Source organism: Ambystoma mexicanum, chromosome 4p (genome assembly GCF_040938575.1).
Source record: "Ambystoma mexicanum isolate Mex_15411 chromosome 4p, UKY_AmexF1_1, whole genome shotgun sequence".
Classification (NCBI taxonomy): Eukaryota; Metazoa; Chordata; class Amphibia; order Caudata; family Ambystomatidae; genus Ambystoma; species Ambystoma mexicanum.
In genome coordinates, this window is record NC_090927.1 from 694,130,573 (window position 1) to 694,151,779 (window position 21,207).

Consider the following 21,207-nt stretch of genomic DNA (forward strand, 5'->3'; position numbering starts at 1 on the left):
ACTGTAGAGCTCCCTGCTTTTTGCAAAGGCGGCATATTATTTGCTCCTTTACAAGCCCCTTTCTAGGACCGCAAGTTTCTAGCAGGTGCAGTTGATTCAGTCTAAAATGCATAAATATAAATTGTAACTTGGGATCTGGGCAACAACTTAAATAACTAGGAACAATATTGTACTTCCTAATAGTTATTACATATTCTTGTAAGGAGCCGTAATTGCAAATACCCTCACATACCCTCGCCCAGTAAAGTTCACATATTTTTTGTTTTATTCAGCCTGGGTTTGATGCCAGGAGGGCTGTGTTACATCCCGATAAAGAGAGTTTAAAACTACCGACGAACCTTTAGTTAAAATCTGTTTCAGAACATAAAATGTTATAAAGTATCATCACGTTTTTAGTTATCATAAGAGCATATTGATTGCAGCCCTACCTCCAATCGAATGGATATTAACAAAGTACATTTCAGAAGACTTAAAAGCCCTTTCAATGCAAGCCCCTTGATAGCATCCAACTCTTTGTCCCCTGGGGTGTGCATTATTTCGATACTGTATAATAGAGCTGGAAGAATCTTTTTTTGTATAAAACCTTAATACAGGGATTATCGGAATTTTACACCATTTGTATTTACTTTTTTCAAGCTGTGTTACCAGCGGGGTACGTTTACTACTCAATTTCCCTATAACTTCAGGAGTTGGATATGGAAAACCCACAATAAGTCATACATTCACAGGACACTAGTTTCTGCTCATCAATGAACCAGTTGCCCAGGGACGAGTTTCCTTTTTTCAACGTAAGAATAGCTGTTTTGGTGACGTTTGATCTATATGTGGCACTTAGCTGACATTGCAGTCCAATTGCTGTTGTAGCCATAAACATGAATTCATCAGCGAAAGCTAGGAATCCGAGATGCGTATGTACAATTTTTGGAGGAGAGCATCTGATTCCAGCTAACATCTCTACCGGGTCACTTACATATACATTCAAAAGTCCAGGAGCCAACACGCAACTCTGCCTATGACTCATCTTAGTTCCTACTTCTTGGATTACCCTCTCTTCCATATCCAACCTCACTTGCATTGAAGTATCACTGTGCAGCCTTATCATATCATATCATATCAATCACTTCCAACAACCCTACCGGTATCCCCCAAACCACAATTTGTTCCACAAACAGTTCCTATCGATGTCATCAAAGGCATCATAAATATCGAGGAATGCAATGTAGAGACGTGCATTTTCCTTCTCCTTTAACTGACCTTTTAATATTTTCACGATAACTCATTTAAGACTGTGTCTCTACCCCCTTCATGAAGCCTGTCTGAGATGGTGATAATCTTCCAGATACTGAAGAACTATGCCTGTGAAGATTTTACTTACAGAATCCAAAAGTACTATTGGCCTATAGTTTGATGGTAATTCCTGCTCACCCTTTTTCTTGTAGATTGGGACTATAAACCGTTCATGCCATGAGTTAGGCAGTCTTCCCTCTCTTTGTATGTGTGCAAACAAGAGACATACAATGCTGGGCCAATACTGGGGATCCCTTTTCAGTATCAAATTCGAGAGACTCTCAGGGCTGCAAGTTCGGAAAGATTTACATAGCATAATCCTTTTCTCTATGACCCCCCTCTGTAATGTATCATCCCAACCTGCCAGGCCATGCATATGGAAGATTAGCTTTGTCGCTGGGGGGTGGCCAAACCTCTCACTGAGGAAAGCAAACCAGACATCCTGTGGTATGGGATTAATTTGAAGCTTCCTTTGCCACTCCTCATTAAATTCTATACACTCCCAAAAGGAGCTCGAATTTTTAGAATTCAAGATTGAAAGCATGTTTGGCTACCTGTATTGTACATATGAGCTCTATGCCCGATTAACCAGTTTTTGTAGCCTTGACAAAAGCACATTACTCGATGTTGGTATGAAGATTTTAGTAATTCAGAGTTTATCCTAAGGGATCTAATATTACGTCTAGGTTCTTTTTCCTTTTCATGTCCTCGTGATAGAAGGAGTGCCTATTGCTTATAAATTCCTTGGGGACTAAATTCCCTCTAGGCAGAGACGTGTATGATAATTTATTTAAAGGATGTATTATAGCTATCTATGCTCAAGATTATATTCAAATCTTTTTTACGAAGCTCACAATAATGTGGTGGCCAACATGCCTCCATTCCAAACAGTTTATTACCCAGGGCATTTGACTCCAAGTGTGTAAGCCCCACTTCCACTATGAATGATGGAAATACAAGATTCAATGATGGCTTCAAAAAACAATGATCACGCCTATTTCACTATCACTTCCAGAGTTTCAACCAGTGAAGTTATCCAGTTAGATGAAAAAACATAATCTAGAGTTGAATTATGAAGTCTGTTCTGCCTTGTGTATTTAGAGGGCATGTCTCCTTTCACATTACCATATAATATTTGCTAACCCCAATGTTCTATCAATCTCATCCAAGCATCCCCTCTAATTCCCTTGCCGTTATCTAACTTCACAGTGAAACCTTTTTTAGTTTGACACATTCACTCAATTTAGATCTCCTGCCATCAACACTTGATGCGATGAGGTTTCATTGTACCATCTAACTAGCAGGTCCTCTAGTGTCTTACAGAAAGCTTCCATGTCAACTCTCACTGAATTCCAGTAGATATTAATTAACACAATTTGCTACCCAGGCCCCTTTAATCTAACTGTTGGAATTTCTTCACTAGTGGTCTGCCAATCTTTTATGGTGAAACCCCATTTATTCAATATACCTGTTATGAGCCGCAATATCCGCTGTACCTGAAAGCTTTGTGTGTGCAAAGGCAAAGATATCAACAGCAACCTGGATTTTCCCTTCAGTCAGCCTGCCCATATGCTGCTTATCCATGAGACCTATCAAAACGTACTCCCAGATAACCAAAGGCATTCATCCGCAGGAATGTCCCTTCATCTCAGTACAATTTCCTGGGCGTAGGGGGGGTATCCGTCCCTTTGTAAAATCAATACTGTTAATTTCTGAGCATTTGGCCTCAGGCCCATACACTAAATACACTTGTAAATTAATAACTGAAGTGATCTTGGAGTTACGGCAAAGAGTAGCATCTGCATAGGCAACGACAAGTGTAACGTAAAAGGCATAACCAGACATAAAATAATCAACTGCAATGGTTTGCCTGAAAATAACTCAAGCACCTCCTGCATTTGAAATTATATTTTACTAATCTTCTGCATTCCCAAAGGCCTTGAGCCAAAGCATGATTTATCCCAACAATTGATGAAACACGTTATTCCACAGTAAACATGTATGATCTGTAAACAGGATTGACATGTATGCAGGCTACCACGGACCATGCTGTGCATCCGTGTTTTTTGTCTCTGGCCTTTGGCTCCTTCTCCTTTTACCTTTCCCTCACTCCTTTACTTCTGCAGATTAAGGTCAGGATACCACTTGAGATCACAATACACCAAATCTTTTTGGACTAGTCTAGGTGCTCTCAGACTGCTGCCGTGGTGATTTGGATGGGCATGAACACAGAATAACCCCACCACTCTCTTGGTTGATGTCTTACATTCACACACCTCTCTCACCCTCATCACCATCTCCATTCTTCCTCTACTATGGCTTACGAATCTTTAGTCAAGTTAAAAAAACATTGTATGTGAGCTCGGAAACTGCTTAAGGCTTGCTAGGATGGTAGGCTGGTATGAAAAAGCTACCTATTGTCTAAGTGTTATTTCAAGTTGATGCACCAGAGAAGCACTAGTCATCAGATGAACAATTAATGGCTTTTCTACCACAAATGACTCATGATCTATGATCTCAGGAATATATATTCCAAACGAGCACTTTCATAAACAACTTGGACAGAAACACTGAAAGTGCTGCATATTAAAAGCCCATTTAGTTAGAATAATATTCATAGCATTAATGGCCCATTTACCAACACAAATATTAATAACTTTGATGCATGTTGAGAAAACGCATATTTGTCCATATAACTATTACATAAGTAATAAAGTGAGTTTTCTGTGAGTAGATTCAAAGGCACTTTGTCCGAGTCAGAACAGGCTTCCAAATAATGTAAGGTTATTTAGCACAATTGCATATGAAAACAAACAGTTATTTAAGAGATACATATTTTAACAGAAAGCCACACTCAATCGCAAGGGTGGGGTTGAAATAGAAGACAGAAATTTAGAACTTAGAATACAATCAGACTAAAAGAAATAGAATAAAAGCCAGGAGGGTGTAGTTCCTGGATGTTACATCAAGTCACGAAGAGGGTCCATCAAATAGAACATCCCATTCCCTGATTAACTACTGATAACTACGACTTAAAGATGCTGTATGGAGACAAAATGGCGAGTGCTAGGCCTAAAATGCCAGCGGGCGCTAACAAATATGGTATTACTTTTGGTACCAAAATTAAGCACGATTGTTGCATAGTATGTGCTTTTGGAGAAGAGGGCCTAATTTAAGAATAGATCATCAGTGCATTTTATACCACCAGCCACTGATTTCTCATGTGTTGTGCTATTTTCTGACACTGATTACCGACAAGCATGACAAGAGCACACGTTTTTAATTCCATTCTCTAACAACTACACAGCATGCCTGTAGGCACATTGAAGCAAGCTTTCATTGAACGTTCTCACATTTGCATTTAATGTTATACCAGAATTGCCGTACACACATCAAAAATGCAGGCCACAGAGGCAGTCCATTGTCAGGTGCCTTCACAATGTTTAATGACAGGCAGCCCTGGGTGCTTGCGGCAGCTCAAAAAGCCTCTCGAAGCAGTCGAGCTGGCTTGAAAATGCATTGAAGCTGAAGAAAAGGGTCCAGAGCTGTGCCTTGAGTTATTTGCTAGGGGGCCCCATCCAGGGTCCCCAGTGGAAGGATACATCCTTGATATGCATTTCCCAGTGAGGAAAGTTTCCAGAGTGCATTTGCAGGACTGTCACCTACAGCGAGCAGGTTCATGAGTGCAATCTCAGTTTGTAGTAGTCCTTGTTCAGCCAGCAAGTCACCCCAAATATTGCTCTGGGGTGGCAGAGGGAAATTACTTGCCCTTTTTGGGGAAGTCTTTTGCTGCACCTCAATGAAGTAGTCTTTGAAGCAGACTTATCCCAACACAATTTCATTTGTAATCCTTCTTCAGTAGTCCAATGATGATTGGCTATTGAAGGGGGTGAGACCACCCCCTCTGCGCAATCTGTAATGGCAGAATGGTTCATCACATTCCAGTTGTTGTTTTAAGTCTTCTGCCCAGTGATATCATACCCTTTGTCCGCAGGAAGTGGGCAGGGGGGAAAGGATTATTGGGAGCCCTTGTAAAAAACCCAAGGTAGTGAAAACTCCCTCACTTACTGGAAAGTCCTCTCTTTGGCTACTTTACTCTGGCCCTTCTCCTGTCTGCCTACATTGAAGAATAATGAATATATCAAAGAGTCTCTGTTAATTACCACCTTGAGTGAGCTCTCTATGGTCTTGACAGGGCTTGCCTTTGAAGCAGTGATTTCTAGCTAAGCCTTTGGGTAGATTTCCTGTTTTCTGGATGATGTGGCCATCCTTCCTACAGAGATCAAAAGGGTGGTTTCCTGGTACGGCTCGAAATATTTGTTTTACGTGAAACCCAGCTCCCAGACACTGATACATGTAAGCCATTGTCAGTGAGTCACTAGCAATCAGACTGACAATAATGTAACACCATTAGGTTTTGTACAGTAAAATTGTGCCTTCCCAGAGGCCAACACTGGACAATGCATACATTCATATGTACATTAAGATGTTCATCGGCCAGCAGGCTCTGGGGCACACAATTATATAATTTAATATAGGGTCAAGATTGCCCATGGTTAAAGGCAGAGCCTGACTGCTGGACCTTTAGTTCCATCAGCAGCTGACAGGAATGCACATGTCAATTTGTGACTATTGTACCAAACTACAAGTCAGCTGCTGACAGGCTCGGCAGAGTTACATCTTTGCACTATGCTTTTTAGTATGTAGCATTATAAAAGTGGTGTCTGACTAGAAGACCTCATTTTGATAGACATATTTACCTGCATCAATTCATATTAAAAATCAAAATAGCTCAGACTATTCCACCCTCACATGTGGCATTCTGTTGCAATGATGTTGTAGGCCTTCCTGCATTCCCTGCCAACAAATATCCAACCGCCCATTCCTCAAAAGCTACTTACATATCCCTTCTGACATTATGTGTCAGCACCAAGTCATCATTACATAGAGGCTCGAAATCTGGATCCCGGTGACAGAACTTTATATGTGTAAGCCAACCATTTCCATAAAGGGCCCTCTGTAGATTAAACCAAATTCCAAAGGATATTTTTAGAAAATACCAAATATGGTACACAATTTATGGATAGCCGGAACAGCATGCGTTTCAGACGGGCTTCATAAAAAAATTGACCAAAGACCCACTTCTAGATAAAGTGGCTTAAAGGCAATTTCTTTAAAAAGCCTTTTCTCCTAGCTTTATTTTTATTTCATTGGGGTGTGATTCCCACAATGCTGCTCTATTTAAAATTGCAGCCTGTGTCTGCTCTCTTTAATCCTCAACTGCCGAATGATTGCCCAACCCGCAAATATACATGCAAAATAAAGGGTTGCTACTACTCTATGGTAGAACATGCAACCATAAGTATTGATTACTAGGTTCAATGCCCATAAGAATTGAGACTTATGCCAAGATATCAGACTACATAACTTGTGAGTCATTTCTACCGCTAAGCCTGAATGTTGCCCTTAAAATTCTCGATTGATGGCTTGTATTGCAACTGTTTGCAAAGTGTTCATTGCAAATTTACCTTCTTTGCAAAACAATTATAATTCGTCCAGTTGATTTCTAACTCCCATTGGGGATTTTGAGCCAAAACCAACATCATCTGCATACATCAATATGCCCACCTGCTGCTCACCAGTTTGCAAAACAACACATTCAAGCCCTTAGATTGTTGCTACTATTTTATAGTACAAGTTAAAAATAATTAGGGCACAAAAACAAACTTGTCTTATTCCAACATTAAGTCAAAAGGATTTTGCATACGGTCATCCATGGTCAAACATAACCTTGCCTGTAATACCCTTACATAGAAGCTGAATTATTGTCAGGAGTGGTGAGGGAACCCGCAAATCTTAGCACGACACAACATTTCTAAAATCAATTATAACTATACAAAGTGGCATTTTCCTTTGTTTCGTGCATTTTTGAGATCTTGTGTTAAAAATGAAATTTAGACACAAACATCATGGTGCTAGGATTCCCTGATGCCCATCCCCAATTACAGACTATTCTGTGTTAGGCACTACTAAATTGGAGTTAACTGGACCCACGTGAACATTAAGTGAGGTTGTATTCATAAATCCATCTGCCATTGGTAAAAAGCTCTTTATTTTTCTGGACATTAAAAAGCTTTAAATGCAAATTCCAATATCGCTTACCATAATCAGCCACGGTAAATGTCTTTGTAATCTGAAATCCCTACAAATAAACAATATGTCACAGGTTAGCAGTTAAATTACTGAAACATGCCCAATTCAACAAAAATAATGAGGCATTGATTGGGGGAGGAAACTTAACTTCAATTTCATCGAACAACCAAATATTAAATCCACATAACTAATGAATAGTCCTAGTCAAAATAACAAACTGCACATACCATGACTGACACCTAACCAGCCCCTGCTGCCTTCCTGAGAGCACACTAACAGGGTGGGCTTATTTTTTCATTTCTTTTGCCTGCTCTCCACCGAGCCCTATTTAACACAGCGTACCATTTAGAGCTTGAGTACTATAATTAACCACCCAATCTGTAAGATAAGGGTACTGGGTAAACACTAACAAAAACACTCCCCTTTGTGAAGAACACAAAAATGCATAATGTAAATGTAAGCCTTCTGAGTAATGTAGCAGGGTTAAAAAGGCATGAAATTGCAACAATGTCACTTAAATTGATATGGCTAGTAGGAGAAAGTACGCATGGGTGAATTAACAGTCACTAGGTTCCCATAAATGGGCCAAAGGGGCTGGGCCTCTCAACAATACCTTAATCTGTTGTGAACGTTGATGGCTCCTGGGGGAGGAGGAACGAGATTTGTGCTATGATGATGCCATAAAGGCATGCAATAATGAATTATCGTAAATGTAAGTAAACATTGAAAAGGGAGGAGGAGTTTGGGAATGCATTTGACTACCTGAAATGTCACTCCTTTTATATATGCCCAAGTGTTTATTTTTCTTTAAATCCTAATGACATTGAATAGGGAAATCACCATTTATTGGCGTGAGGCAATGCTTACCTCGAGGGCTCCTTAGAGGGACATGTGCAGTAGTACTGCTTAGAAAGCACTTTTGAGAGCTCTCAAGGGACTGGGTGATGGTCACCTGGCTGCCATTTTTTTATTTTGCCAGCTCATACCAGTTCAGACAATTTAACCACTCACCCGAGGAGGTGGACCCCGGATATCTTCAGACCAGAATGTCTGACCCAGAAGCAGAGGAACATGTGATGATGAGATATGTGATGGAAACAAAAGAAAGACCATGAAAATATAATTTGAGAACTATTGTTATGTTTGGGGGGCTTGAGAAGTTAAGCGGAAGTGACATGTATTGTAAGGACCTGATCAGGGTTATTTTAAGGGGAAGACACATTCAAGCTGGGTTGGGTTAGATTAGGTGGTGTGTTCGTGAGGTGCTGCCATGTATTGGTCTGCAAACCAGCAATAAATGGCGTATTCACTTGTCCATTTCCAATACGACTCCTGGGAGAATGATGTTGACCCAGGCTTCAGAATGCTGTCTTTGTGGGTTGAATCAGGTTCAGATGCATCAAGTCATGTTGGTCCAGGTGGGGAGTCAGCTCTGCATCGGTTTGAAACAGAGTTCTGTGTGGTTGGAAGGCAGTGTTTCAGCGATGGAGTTCAGTGAAACCACCAGGGTTGGTCGGATGGTTGAGTTGGTTCAAGATGATGGTTAGTGGTGGGTCCAGTTTATGAGTGACACACAATGTTCATTGTGGTCTTGGAAGCTCGATACATTGATTGAAGAGGCATCAGTTTGAAGTAATCCTTAGCAGCCAGCTGGTGGTCGAGCTGAACAGTTGATGTGGTCTGCTAGTAGAATGCAGCATTGAACCGGTTCGATAAATGCAAAACAGATGTTCGAAGAAGTTCGAAGAGAGTGCCAAAAGCAGCACCCTGGCTCCTGATGATTTGAAGGTGTTTGAATGCACTCAACTCATGTTAGAGAACGTTGGAAGTTGCAGAATACAGGAATCCAGCATCTTGGCTTCTTCTGATGCTGAGAATCCCAATCCAGGAGTTTATAGGCAATATTAGTCCTTTTCCTCTTCACGCTTAGTCCGTGGAGGCTACTTGGCACCTGCAGGAGTCCTCCACCTCCAGTGAGGAACCTGGGACTCGCTGCAACTGGCAGGGAGTGCAGGTCTTGGTCCAACAGCAGTTTGCCCATGTCCCCAGGGGATGGGTGTTGATCAGAGCTTGCCTCTGTCTTTGAATTCCTGTATTCACCTCTGGCAGGGGACTTTCGAAAGAACTGCTCTCCAAGCAAGGTCCAAACAAATTCTTCTCTCCTTAAGTGTCCAAGATGAATCAAAGGTGTGGGATATAGCTTCCATAAAAGGGCAAAAGACCACAGTGAACTGGATATATTCATGTCTACTTTGAGGGGGTCTAACCCCGGGCAAGGTAACAAGTAACCTTTGCCTTCTTGCAACATATTTAAGGATGTGTAGGAGACTGGAAGAAAAGAGAAGCCCACAGAAAACCAAGATGGAAGAACCCATCCTCCAGTCCCTTCTGCTCTGACTGTTGTAACTCTGTCCCATCCCAAGCCTGCAGCTACGAAGGTCCATTGATGTGCAACACACCGGTGTGAGGTTGGCCCTTTTTTAATGGGTGTGTGTGAGGAATTCGACCATCCGCATGATGGGCGTGCGCTCACCTGGGCTTTTTTAAAATTTTAAATGAAATTGAATGATGGTAGATCAACCTATGGAAAATGTGTAGGGCTAATCCACAAACAATTTCCTATGCTCACCACATGACATACACATAGACCTGTGGACACAGCTGACAGGCGCAGTCCTCCCTGTCATTTTTAGTTGGGATCTGACAGGTGGAGTACATAACACATCTCAGAAGCGGGAGGGCCAAAACCTTCATCCTACCATGACCAGCCCAATTAACTATCAAATGTTCTATGAATCCACCCTGCCCATTTGTTTACCCACTGCAGATGGTGGACAAAATTAACATACTAATAGAGAATACTTCAAGCAGGCCCACATGGGGTCTGGCTGCAGAGGTTAACAAAAGACAGGAAAACCTATATGCACTGTGTCAACCTGGAGCCAGCTCCCCCTTCTCATTATCAAGGGCAGTGACCTGTCATGTCTGGAAATATGTATTTGCAGTAGTCATCCCCGCAGGGGGACCCCATTCAGAAGGTATGAGTATGGGGTTGGGCAGAGAACAAAGGTCTGGTCCTGCCACAGCTTCAAGGGAGACCTGCCGCTTTAATCAGGAACCACAGAGACCTCAATTAACTAGAGAGTCCATTTGATCAACAACAGACAGGAAGATGGGTGGGACTTAGTATTACATGTTTTCACCCCTTTACCATTTCTGTTGCAAAGCACTCTGGTCATGTCCTCAAGCATACAGGAGATTGTTGGTGGGGACCCTGGATTGGTTCATTAAGGTAGGCTTAGCCTACACCAATTGATGGGGCCCATTTGGCTTTAAAAGAGGGTTGAGACCCTCTGTTGGCAGATCATCTGAAGGCTTCACCAGAAGCAAAAGGAAGACCTCAGCATTGGACCCTGCCTGAAGGTACAGTCTTAATCACACAAGGACTGTACAGGTATGTTTGACTTGTTATAATTCAATCATGTCATCTTGTACAACCTAAATTCCCCTCCAGCCATGCTAGCTGTACCCTCCTGTGGTGTTTTAATCCCTAGGTGTCGGAAGTGTGCCGCTTATCTAGTGTGAGGGGATAGATAAATGCTTGCCCTAAATACATAAAAGGCAACAGAAAAATGGCAAAAGCACTTATGGGATACTTTGCGCGGTGCCCCACAGTGATGAGATCATACAGGAAACACAGTTACTTTAATTTCCCTGTTTTTTACCTCAAATGTGGTCAAAATTAATGCTAAAAGCAAAGCTCAGAAACTGAAAGAGCTGTGTGCAGAATTTTCATATGCACAAGTTTTCATAAAAAAGGGGGATCCCTATGTTAATGGGAAACCCCAAGAACGAACAACAATGTGCGGCGAGACACAGACCTACTGATAAGGTTGCAGACTTTTAATTAGTCAATTTTTGAAAAGGCCACATCCGTCGAGCGGGCTCAGGTAGTAACTGGGGCTGCAGACTGGGGTGCAGACTCTGCTTCCTACCCAGCAGTTTTGTTTTGGTGCTTATACTAGCACCAAAGCCCCTGAAGAAAGTGGTCGCACCTCCATATACCACTGAAACCAGCTGGCCATTGTTTGTTCATGTTTGTTCATGGGGCTTCCCATTAACCTAGGTATCCTACACTTTTTATAAAGACTTGTGCATATGGAAATTCTACAAACAGCTCTTTCAGTTTCTGAACTTTGCTTTTAGCATTCATTTTTACTGCATTTGAGGTAAAAAAAAACATGGAAATTAAAGTAACTGTGTTTCTTGTATGATCTCCATCACTGTGGGACTGTCTTTGTCTCCCCCTTGTGACTGTCTTTTTTTAATATAATGGTTTTGTAGCTCCCATAAGTGCTTTTACAATTTGTTGTTGCCTTTTATGGATTTTTGGCAAGCCTCTATCTGTCCCCTCTCCCTAGTTAAGCGGCACACTCCCGACACCTAGGGATAAGACACCACAGAGGGGTATAGTTAGCATGTTTGGAGGGCAATTAAGGTTGTTCAAGATTACGTGATTGAATTCCAACTACACAAACATACATGCACAGTCGTTGTGTGATTAAGTTAGGATGTTAGTACAGGCTACTTACCCACCCACAATCCCATAGTGTATTTACTGAAGTTACAGTCTGCCTTACATTTTCTGCCAGTGAGGGAAGGCCAGGATTTCGAAGAGGGAAACAAGATCCCTCCCCTAAACATATCTCAGGGAACAGAGGGAGATAATTAATCCAAAGGACCCTCCAAGCATCTCCAGGACCAGTACACAGTGTGCCCTGCAGCAGGCTTCCTAGGTGGGAAGTGCCAGAGAGTCTCTGAACCAAACCCAGGACAAGGCCGTTGCCTGCAACACTCTGCTCAGCTTTGGGCCGTATGCCTTAACGGATGACAAGCCCAGTGAAGAAGCTAGGAGGAGTGCATCGACAAGCATCAACCAGCATCTGCCTTAAAGGACATTTACGAGCCAGTTGAGCGCCTCGAGCTGCAACCAACTGTATGGCTGACTGTTGTCATGCCACAGTTGGTAATGTCATCCGAGAGGCCTCGACCAGTGCTTCAGACCCACCAATCATCAAACGATTCCTGACCCTGATCCGCCGCGTAGGCCAGCCTGCAGCTGTCCATGCAGCCTTGCTCACCGAACTGCCTGCCAAAGCTGCAAAGCACCCTGAAATCGACTCTACACTATCGAGCACCAAGAACTTCTACAAACACAAGGTAAATTGTGGTTCTGTCCCCCTTGTCCTTCTCCAAAGGACCCTAGTGACATTTTATGACCCGGTGCTCACTTTGTGTTGAAATCAAGTATCCTTGAACTATTGCGATCAATTATTTTACAGACTATCCTCCTGCCAGTATCCAGAGTGCATCTCTTTTCCTTCTTAAAAATGTCTGTCCTATGCATTCTTTTATAGGGGGTGTTATTTTGTAGTGTGCTAGAACTGTCTGTTGAATAATAATAAAGTATATAGTTTTATACAACCTTGACTGGACATTCCCTTTTATTATTGGGTAATAATTGTATTTTTACTGTGTTGCAACTAACCAGCGATCCACGACCATTCAGAGATAAGCCTGCCGTTCCATCATGTTACCAAAATTGGACAAGGAGGTTTATAATTTTCTTTTGTTTCGAATCCGTTTGGATCCCTCCTGGTGCACTAGAGGCATGAGGCTGATTGATGATATAGAAATTGATATTCATCCCTACACCACTGGTGCCCCAGAAGTTGATTCGTCAGAGTGCCTCTTTGAAACTTGGATCCCTGGTATCCTCTTGCTGGGAGTTTCCTGGGCTAGAGAGGTGCTACCCAACCTCCCAAGGGTTCAGAAGAGACACAACTCTCCTACCTATATATCCTGCTGGCTGATCATTGAAAGTCATTCTGGGTAGAATCTGGATAGCCTTTCAATAGCTGGCCTGAGCTCACAGGGTTGACATGAGTATGATCAAAATCTGAGTTGGCTTACATAATTGTGTGAACTATCAGTCACTATACCAAAACCCAGGTGTGACTCATTATTACACATTATCCTGCCATCAGACAGGTAGTTCTTCATAATTATTATGGTTTTGGAACAGAAGTGCAGATTTAAATGTGCAAACGTTCAACCTGCTCTGTGCCGCTTGAGAGCAATTTTTTTTATTTTTTTTATTTGGATTTATAAAGCACCCTCCAGCCCAGAGGAATCGTGGCGCCGTTACAGAATAATCACTTAATGCATGTTATGACAGTTGTTACAGAGGCAATTATAGACATTCATTGACAGTGTTGAAAGGTGTTCCATGGTTACAGAGGAACAATGTTGGAGGCAGTACAGAATGGTAACAAGCAAGCAAGAGCTACATACCAGCAGATGGATGCAGCAAGGCACATGTGTACACTATCCTATTGGCGTGAAGCTTTCTGAAAGGGGTGTCTGTTTAGCAGACCCCTCTTTCTGAGATGGAATTACCTGCATCATTTTATTAATTAATACAAATTAAAAAAAAAAAGCCAAGTCTTCTACAATCTCACCAGCTGGCCATTCCACAGACATACAGTGACCTTGGGCCAGGTATTGGGCAGTAGTATAGTTGGAAACACCTGTAGATCGCAGGTACTGCCGGTGCCCAGGTCATGCCCCTGGACATCTGCTTTTTTACAGAGTTTTGTTCTTCTACTATCAAATCACAGGTAGAAAGATCTAGTGGTGACCTGGATGAGGCACCTTTTACAGAAAGAGTCTCTGGCGGTTTCCTATGCAAGAATAGCTCCTGGTCTGCATCCCAGCTGCTTTTCTTTTTGTTTTCACTTTTTGTTGAGTCAAGTAGAACACATACGGCTAGATGTGCATACTTACCTTCTTACATGGCATAAGAACGTTTAAGTCACGTGCAGTCAAATATTTATTTAAAGTATTAAGATTGTTTACGTATAATTTCAAAGTTTCACCCAAAAATGTAATCTAGTACCAGGATATTAAATTGAATAAGAACAATTTGCTGGACAAAATTGCATAGCTAGAGTGGGTAACGTGTCTGCACAAGATGTGATTCTTAACCTGGTGTAGGGTTATCTGTTTAAATGAACCTACTGTAAAGGGAATATTTAGCTTGGAGCGCTGCCAACGCATGATCAATGCATTATTTTGACTACGGTAGGCGGCTCTTTTTTATAGGAATAAGGTGAAGTCATTCTCATGACAAGGAGTGTTCATGCATTTCACAAAACAAAATTGTGAAATTCTATTGTTAAGAAACCCCTGAAGGTGTCTCGAACATGACTCCTCCCAAAGGAATTTCAGGAAACTGGTTCTAAAGTCCCTCGCAACATATGCACGGATAATGATGGGAGTGGCCGCCTGAAGACAAAGGCAATTCAGACACAGGTAACTACATCTGTAAAGTGTAATGAGGCGGGGTGTATAATTACATAGGCCAGGCTCTTTTGATTCCAATGCAAATGATAGGTTAAGGTCTTCAGAACCTAGAGTTTGCTACACTGAAAGGATGACATGTTCTGCATAAACGTTTCGCACCTCACTGCCTTATGCACCGACACCTATGAGTATTGTGCAATATACAGAGATGCATCCCTTCTCGATATAATTATAACATTATATTAAAATTAACAAGAGCTACACGAGAAAAAGCGTGGCCAGGGGTATCATGAAACAAGTTAAGGAAAGTTTGCCAACTTAGGATGTTTGGCTGTGTTCTTTCTGGTGAATAGTATCTTCCATGACAGTTTCATCATCTCATGTGCAGCCTCCACCCGGGACTGTTTACTGGCATAAGTGCGACTTCTTTGCCAATTCGGTCACAGCATCCTGGGTCTCACTGGCACTGCATGTGACATTACCTTTGTGTACAGAGAATCACAGATACCCCCATATCTCCCTGGCACCCCATTTCCCACACTATGCAAGTCAGTCGTTACATAGGAACTGCCATGAAAGCAGCACAACACAGGTTGTAAGCAATCACATTAGCTCACATAGCTGGCAGGCAGGTGGAAGGGGATGAGGCATTTGTGAAGGCAAGATTATATTCATCAGAAAGAGCATTGCTGATAGTAAGCAGAGCACTCTTCTAATGAATACCTTCTTCACACGGATCCCTCATCTTCTGAAATACTGCCATTCTTGGTATCACAGCCACTAACTTGCCAGGCATGATGTTTTAGAAATGACGAAGCTTCGGGGAAGGGTCTGCCCAGCTATCCTGCCTCAACGGCTGGTGATTAGAAGATACATTTTTAAAGGGAACTTCCAAAGAGTATAAATGGGCAAGCCAGAAGCTCTCTGTAGAATGACCTTCATCCAGTTTGGAACCACAAGCACCATGTTTGCCATGTAACTCCTAAACCCCTGCCCGATGACAAGAATTATAAGTGAAAGCATGGGCCAGGGAGTAGGGTAGGATGTCAGGAATGCAGAGTCCGCAGACACTGCCCTGTGTTTCATTGTGAGCCTCTTGCACAGGAGGTGAATTCGCCATACTTACTCAGAGAAGCTCAGGTTCCTGCTGGGCCCCCATGAAGTTAAGGACTGCCTGCTTGGCACCGAACTAGCACCGAATGGGGAGGCAGCATAGTCCTTGTGCATTACCTTAAGAAATGAAAGGACTAGATTTGAAGGGCCAAAGTTTCAGCCATTGAAATCCAGCTGAGGGTATGTAGGCAACATGCTGGCAGTCAATCCCCTCGCATAATGATGTGTCTCCTAAGTGCCCATGGACAGACTGGCTGAAACTATTCATCATCACCAGCAATCTATTCAAGGCAAGGCAAAGTATCTTGCCTTAACATCATCACTGCAGTCATTCGGAGCAGAAGATCAGTCTGAGGGATGGAGGGATATCAAAGCTACGCTCTACACCAGTGACATCCTTCTGCAGGAGACTGAGAGGTGGGCAATGGCATCACACCAACGGATACAGAAGATTAGGAGGCCGCAAGCTTTCTGCTGGTAAATAGCAAACATGGACTGCCTAAGCACCTTAAAGTTATCCAGAGAAGATATCTTGGATTGAAAGATCATCTGTTCCATGGTGCATCTTTTCCAATATAGGAATGTGTTCCTCATGTGATCTATGCACAAAGACTAGTGACATGATGCAATGCGTCTCCCTCTTTGAACCAATTCCTGGGGTTGGACGTCTTTGGATTCTTTTATTGTATCTTTCTCTGCCTGGCTTAATAACCGGGGGCCCAGTCTGCTTCAGTGTGCTGCAGTGGCCACTACACACTCCTGAACTGCTGTACCCAAAAATGGCTTCCCTGGCCCCTACCTTTTGTGGAGTGTCACAAACACATGAGTGAACTGCTTCTGGTTCCATATGCAAAGATATGGCACAGCTGGCACCTATTGTGCCCATGACAGAGCTGGCCATAGAGTTGCCACGGAGTTGCACCTATGCTTCATAGAAGCTACATAAACCTTTAGAGATCCAGATGGTACCTGGAGCTATTTCAATAAATGAGGAAACTGAGGGAGGTTTCCATTACAAACACCATTACACATGTTTTACCTAGCTGGTGTTCTGTGACAATGCCCCTTCACTCGTATTCACTGTAGAGAAATATGGCTCATTAGCTATAGAAGAAATGATGGCGTGGCTGAGTTATTCAATGCAGAGTCAGCAGATCATTGTTCGAAAACGAGCTACCACAATTGGTCACATTTTGTCATCTTGCTGAAAGATGGTGTGCTTAGATCTTGAGCCACCACTGGTCATTTCCTGCATCCCAGTAGAAAGTGCTTAGTAAAGGAACTGAGCAACTGTTCAAGTAGAGTGGACTATTGAATATACTGGGTCCAGATAGCCTACTGTGGCTCTCAGATGCAGTGTGAACTGAGTTGAAAGTAGGTATATGTTAAGGCCCCACATGGCTAGAGACCGCCGAAGCACAATAGGGACATGGGCCAGGTAAAACCGAAGGAAAAGTGATGTTTCCTGTGACTAATTAAACAAGTGCTGGACTAGGAGCACCTACCAGCCTTTTCTCCCGGGGGAATGATTTGATATGGTGCTCGATGACTGCAATCGCTAATATTTACAGTGCAGTGTCTGTTGTTTTCGTTTGTTAAAATGCTTAATAAAAAGTATTGTTGAAAAAAAAGTGATCATCAGAAGTGGGTCTCGGGGTTCATTAGCTGATGCGACATGCAGCATCACACGCGCATTATTGTGACATAATTCTGAAAGCACACATTCATGCAAACAATTTACAGCAGGGGGTCCCAGGCGACAGTGTAGGGGTCTAGAGGCTGTTTCAGGAAGGCTTGTGTGGTAAACAGGGAGTATAGGGGAACTGCCCGTTAAGAAAAATAATGAAATGGACAGAGTCCTAATTCTGCATGTCAGGATTGTACAGGCTGGGATTTGGGCATGTAGCATTGAATCTGATCTAAGGGAGGGTGTTCTGCGTGAAGGAATTTGCTGCAGGGAAACGCCCGGTGCTGATCTTATGAAAGGTGGCATGCCCCGCAGATTCTTAGTCACCGATTGCAAGACTTAGGTGGCAGTATACAACTAAGCTGTGAGACTGCAGGGAATGTGTACCAACAAATGTATTCCATGTTCTCCAGGAAAAAAAGCATCCGATAAGTTCTAATAGGACACTATTATGCAGAGGCATTCTGAGCACAGTGGATAGTAACAAGGAAGAAAAACTAGCGAGAAGACTTCAAGAGTGGAAAAATGGAGAAATGTAAGCTGAAATGATTAATACATTTCTGATTAACTGTAACCTCTGTTCGTAGACGGAACAATCTCCTAAAGGTCCATATTTACATTAATTTGTAACGCACTATATAAAAACGCGATATTGATGTTGTATGGTTTTTAGCTTTTGTTCTACTTGAATTAAGTTACTTTGAATGTTCTTAGCATACTACATCAGTGTAGTGTGTACTCAACATTTGAAAAATGTTTGCACTCATGAATGCTCATTCTGTCTATTGGGCTCGAAGATATATGATGGAAACCTACCCATTTCTATTAGAAGATCTATAAATTAGCCTTTGTAACACAAAGATATAGGCAGGTATCCTTGATATTGCACTTAGAAGCCTATTATGGAACTTAGAAGATAAAGGACCTCATAAGGAGTTGGGCTGAGCGGTAAAAATTTGGTGGTAACTCTATTACTGCTGCATTACCGCTCTGCCCAATCCCGAGATTGGGGGAAACTGAGCATTCACCCCCAGCTCTGATCTCGTTTTCAGCACAATTACCGCAGTGCAATTACCACCGCAGTAATTGTGCCAAAAATGCCCCATTGAGTCCTATAGACTCAAAAAACAAATGGGGACGTACCCCAACACTGCAACTTGTGATCTGGTGCTAATAGCGCTGAACCAAGTTGTGGCAATGCTAATTGAGTTGGGCAGTATCCCAGCAGATTTACCACCGGGATACCGCCCAACTCGTGATGAGGCCCATAGAGTAAGACTAAAAGGGTAACCTGTCTTAGTGCATTAGAAAATCATATGACCCCTAGATCTTAAAGAAGCCTGTCTACCACACCTCAACTATGGTTTAATATAGCCAGTCTATTTGCACTTAGAACACTTTGAGGGTAGCCTATCTATAGTGCCTAGAAGATCTTATGAGGGTTGGTTGTCTTTTCACACAGGTGATGCGAGCTCAAAAATAAGCTCCATCTGAGTTCAAGGTGCCTATAAACTCACCTCTTCGGTGGACATCAGTCACAGGCATGTATATCCATCCACACACTTTAGAAGGCAGCTACGACTACGAGAAATTCAGTCTAGCTGGACAAGTAATGGTTTCGCCTCCTTACAGCCGACTTGCATCAACAACACTTCCATTATGATACAGAGACAACCTATGATAATATTTGGTCTAGCTGGTCACAAATCGAGTCTTCTGCACTAGTGCACTGTCATGACCTCCCTCAACACCCACTCATATGCATGACCTTTTTTTGCTTACTAATTCCTAATCTTGGCCAAATGCACACACGCACTCAAAGCCTTTTCGGAGAATGTTCCCATACCTGGACTTTGGTCCCTGAGGACATTCCCACCACAAGTGCGGGAGGTAGTCGTGCTTCTAAAGCAGCAAAGAAGTGAATTGCAGTCACTGTCAGGGCAGCATGTGCAGAGGGACTTTGAGGTACACTACTCAACTTTACCAGTCTTCGAAATACTGAAAGAGCCTTCAAATGCTCAGGGATAGTTACGCTAGATAAGTAAAGAAACACTATCTGTTTTAGTTGACAAAATTTGAAGGAAAAAAAAACGAACACGAATCAGGGGCAAGAAATGAAGTAATTTAACAGCATTGCAAAAAAACAATGTTCATGTACAGAACCAACCAAAAAGTTGTTTGCACAGCATTATTACTTTTAATAAGCTAAACATGCTTGCAATACATGATGGATGCCAGCAAACCAGTGTGTGAATGCAGGGCTGATGCCCACGCCACCTGCTTAAGGCAGAGGCATTCCCTAGACTTTCCTGATAATGACACGGCCTGATTCTGAGCTAGTCAGAAAAGTAGTGTTAAAAGGGACCATCAACCCCCCCCCACGATCCGGAGGTAGGTGGAAGGATTGGAGGGGAGCTCATGTGCTTTCCAGCTGCTAAAGCTCAAAAGATATTTCATTGTGAAAGCAATGTGTGCACCAGTGTGTAGTAGAGGATTCATTCCACCACGTGGCATGCTCCGTTCGCTGTGCGGGTGTCAAACTAGAAATTATATCGTGCCTCCTATTGCTATGAATATATGTATATTGGCCTACGCCAAGCTGCTAACAAGCTGCTTATAAACTACATGTGAATAAACTCGCATTGCAAGGTCCTGACATTAGAAACCATGTAAACTGTCATTTTGGGTCAAGCCGCCATTTTAGGTTTTCTTGCTCTATAAAGTCACCATGTGAGCTAAAATGGTAGCCTATGTTATTCAGAACAGAACTTGATTGTCGTGACCTCTGTACAGCTAATGTATAACTTGCCTGCAGGCCACTTGTTAGGGTCATGAGCTGAGACCTTGTCCTTCTGCTGACCTGTGTGCAATGGATTACCTGTATCACCGAAACTGATCTATAATTGAATGAGAACACCTGCTTAACTATATTGTATAAATTAAGTCCCGCATTGTAATGTTAGGCCTAGAGCATACATTATTACCATTTCTTCTTGTTAATGTATAAACCTAAGATGAACTAAATTTGTCCTGGCAAGGGACCCTAGAGCAGTAACTTATTTAAGGAATGGTTAACCCAAAGGAGGGCTGAACAGCAGGCTTGAAATGTATAAAAGCCTGACTGTTTCAATGAATATTTGCACTCACTGAGCACACCGAACCACGCCGGAGTTCGCTGTGTTGTACTGAAGGCCGATAGCTATCTGAATTTTGTTCTGTTCTTTTGTAACTGGATTCAGTATAAAATAAAGTACTTTGTATGTTCCTTTGTAACCTGTGTTTGGTGTGTTTCCTTTTTGGTTACCCTGCCTCATATTATTTCCTTGTTTTCAGAGTTGGCGCCCGGAATAGGCACCCTCAAGACTGATGCCGGATTATTGAAGGTTGACGCACGCTATCGGACCGGGATCGGAAGGTGTGACATAATGGGCCCGACTGAACGAGACGCGACACCTCAACAGCGCTGCACGATCCGTTCCCTGGACGATAGCCGTGTGGTCTGAGACGGCATCTTGACGAGGGTCAATTTTTTGAGGCGGGCAGATTTGCCGAAATCACCATACACAAGGTAAAATTCGTTAGGTAAGTCCTTTGTAAACCGA

The 21,207-nt window shown here is 42.5% G+C and overlaps 1 protein-coding gene across 1 annotated transcript in view; it reads right to left on the reverse strand.

Annotated features, from left to right (window-relative positions):
* Positions 1-21,207, reverse strand: part of LOC138453424 (CD109 antigen-like) — a 349,776-nt gene that overhangs the window by 278,964 nt on the left and 49,605 nt on the right. Inside the window, exon 6 of the mRNA XM_069606257.1 lies at positions 7,450-7,489. Coding sequence (XP_069462358.1) covers positions 7,450-7,489 — 40 coding nt within the window. The remainder of the gene's footprint in view (positions 1-7,449; positions 7,490-21,207) is intronic.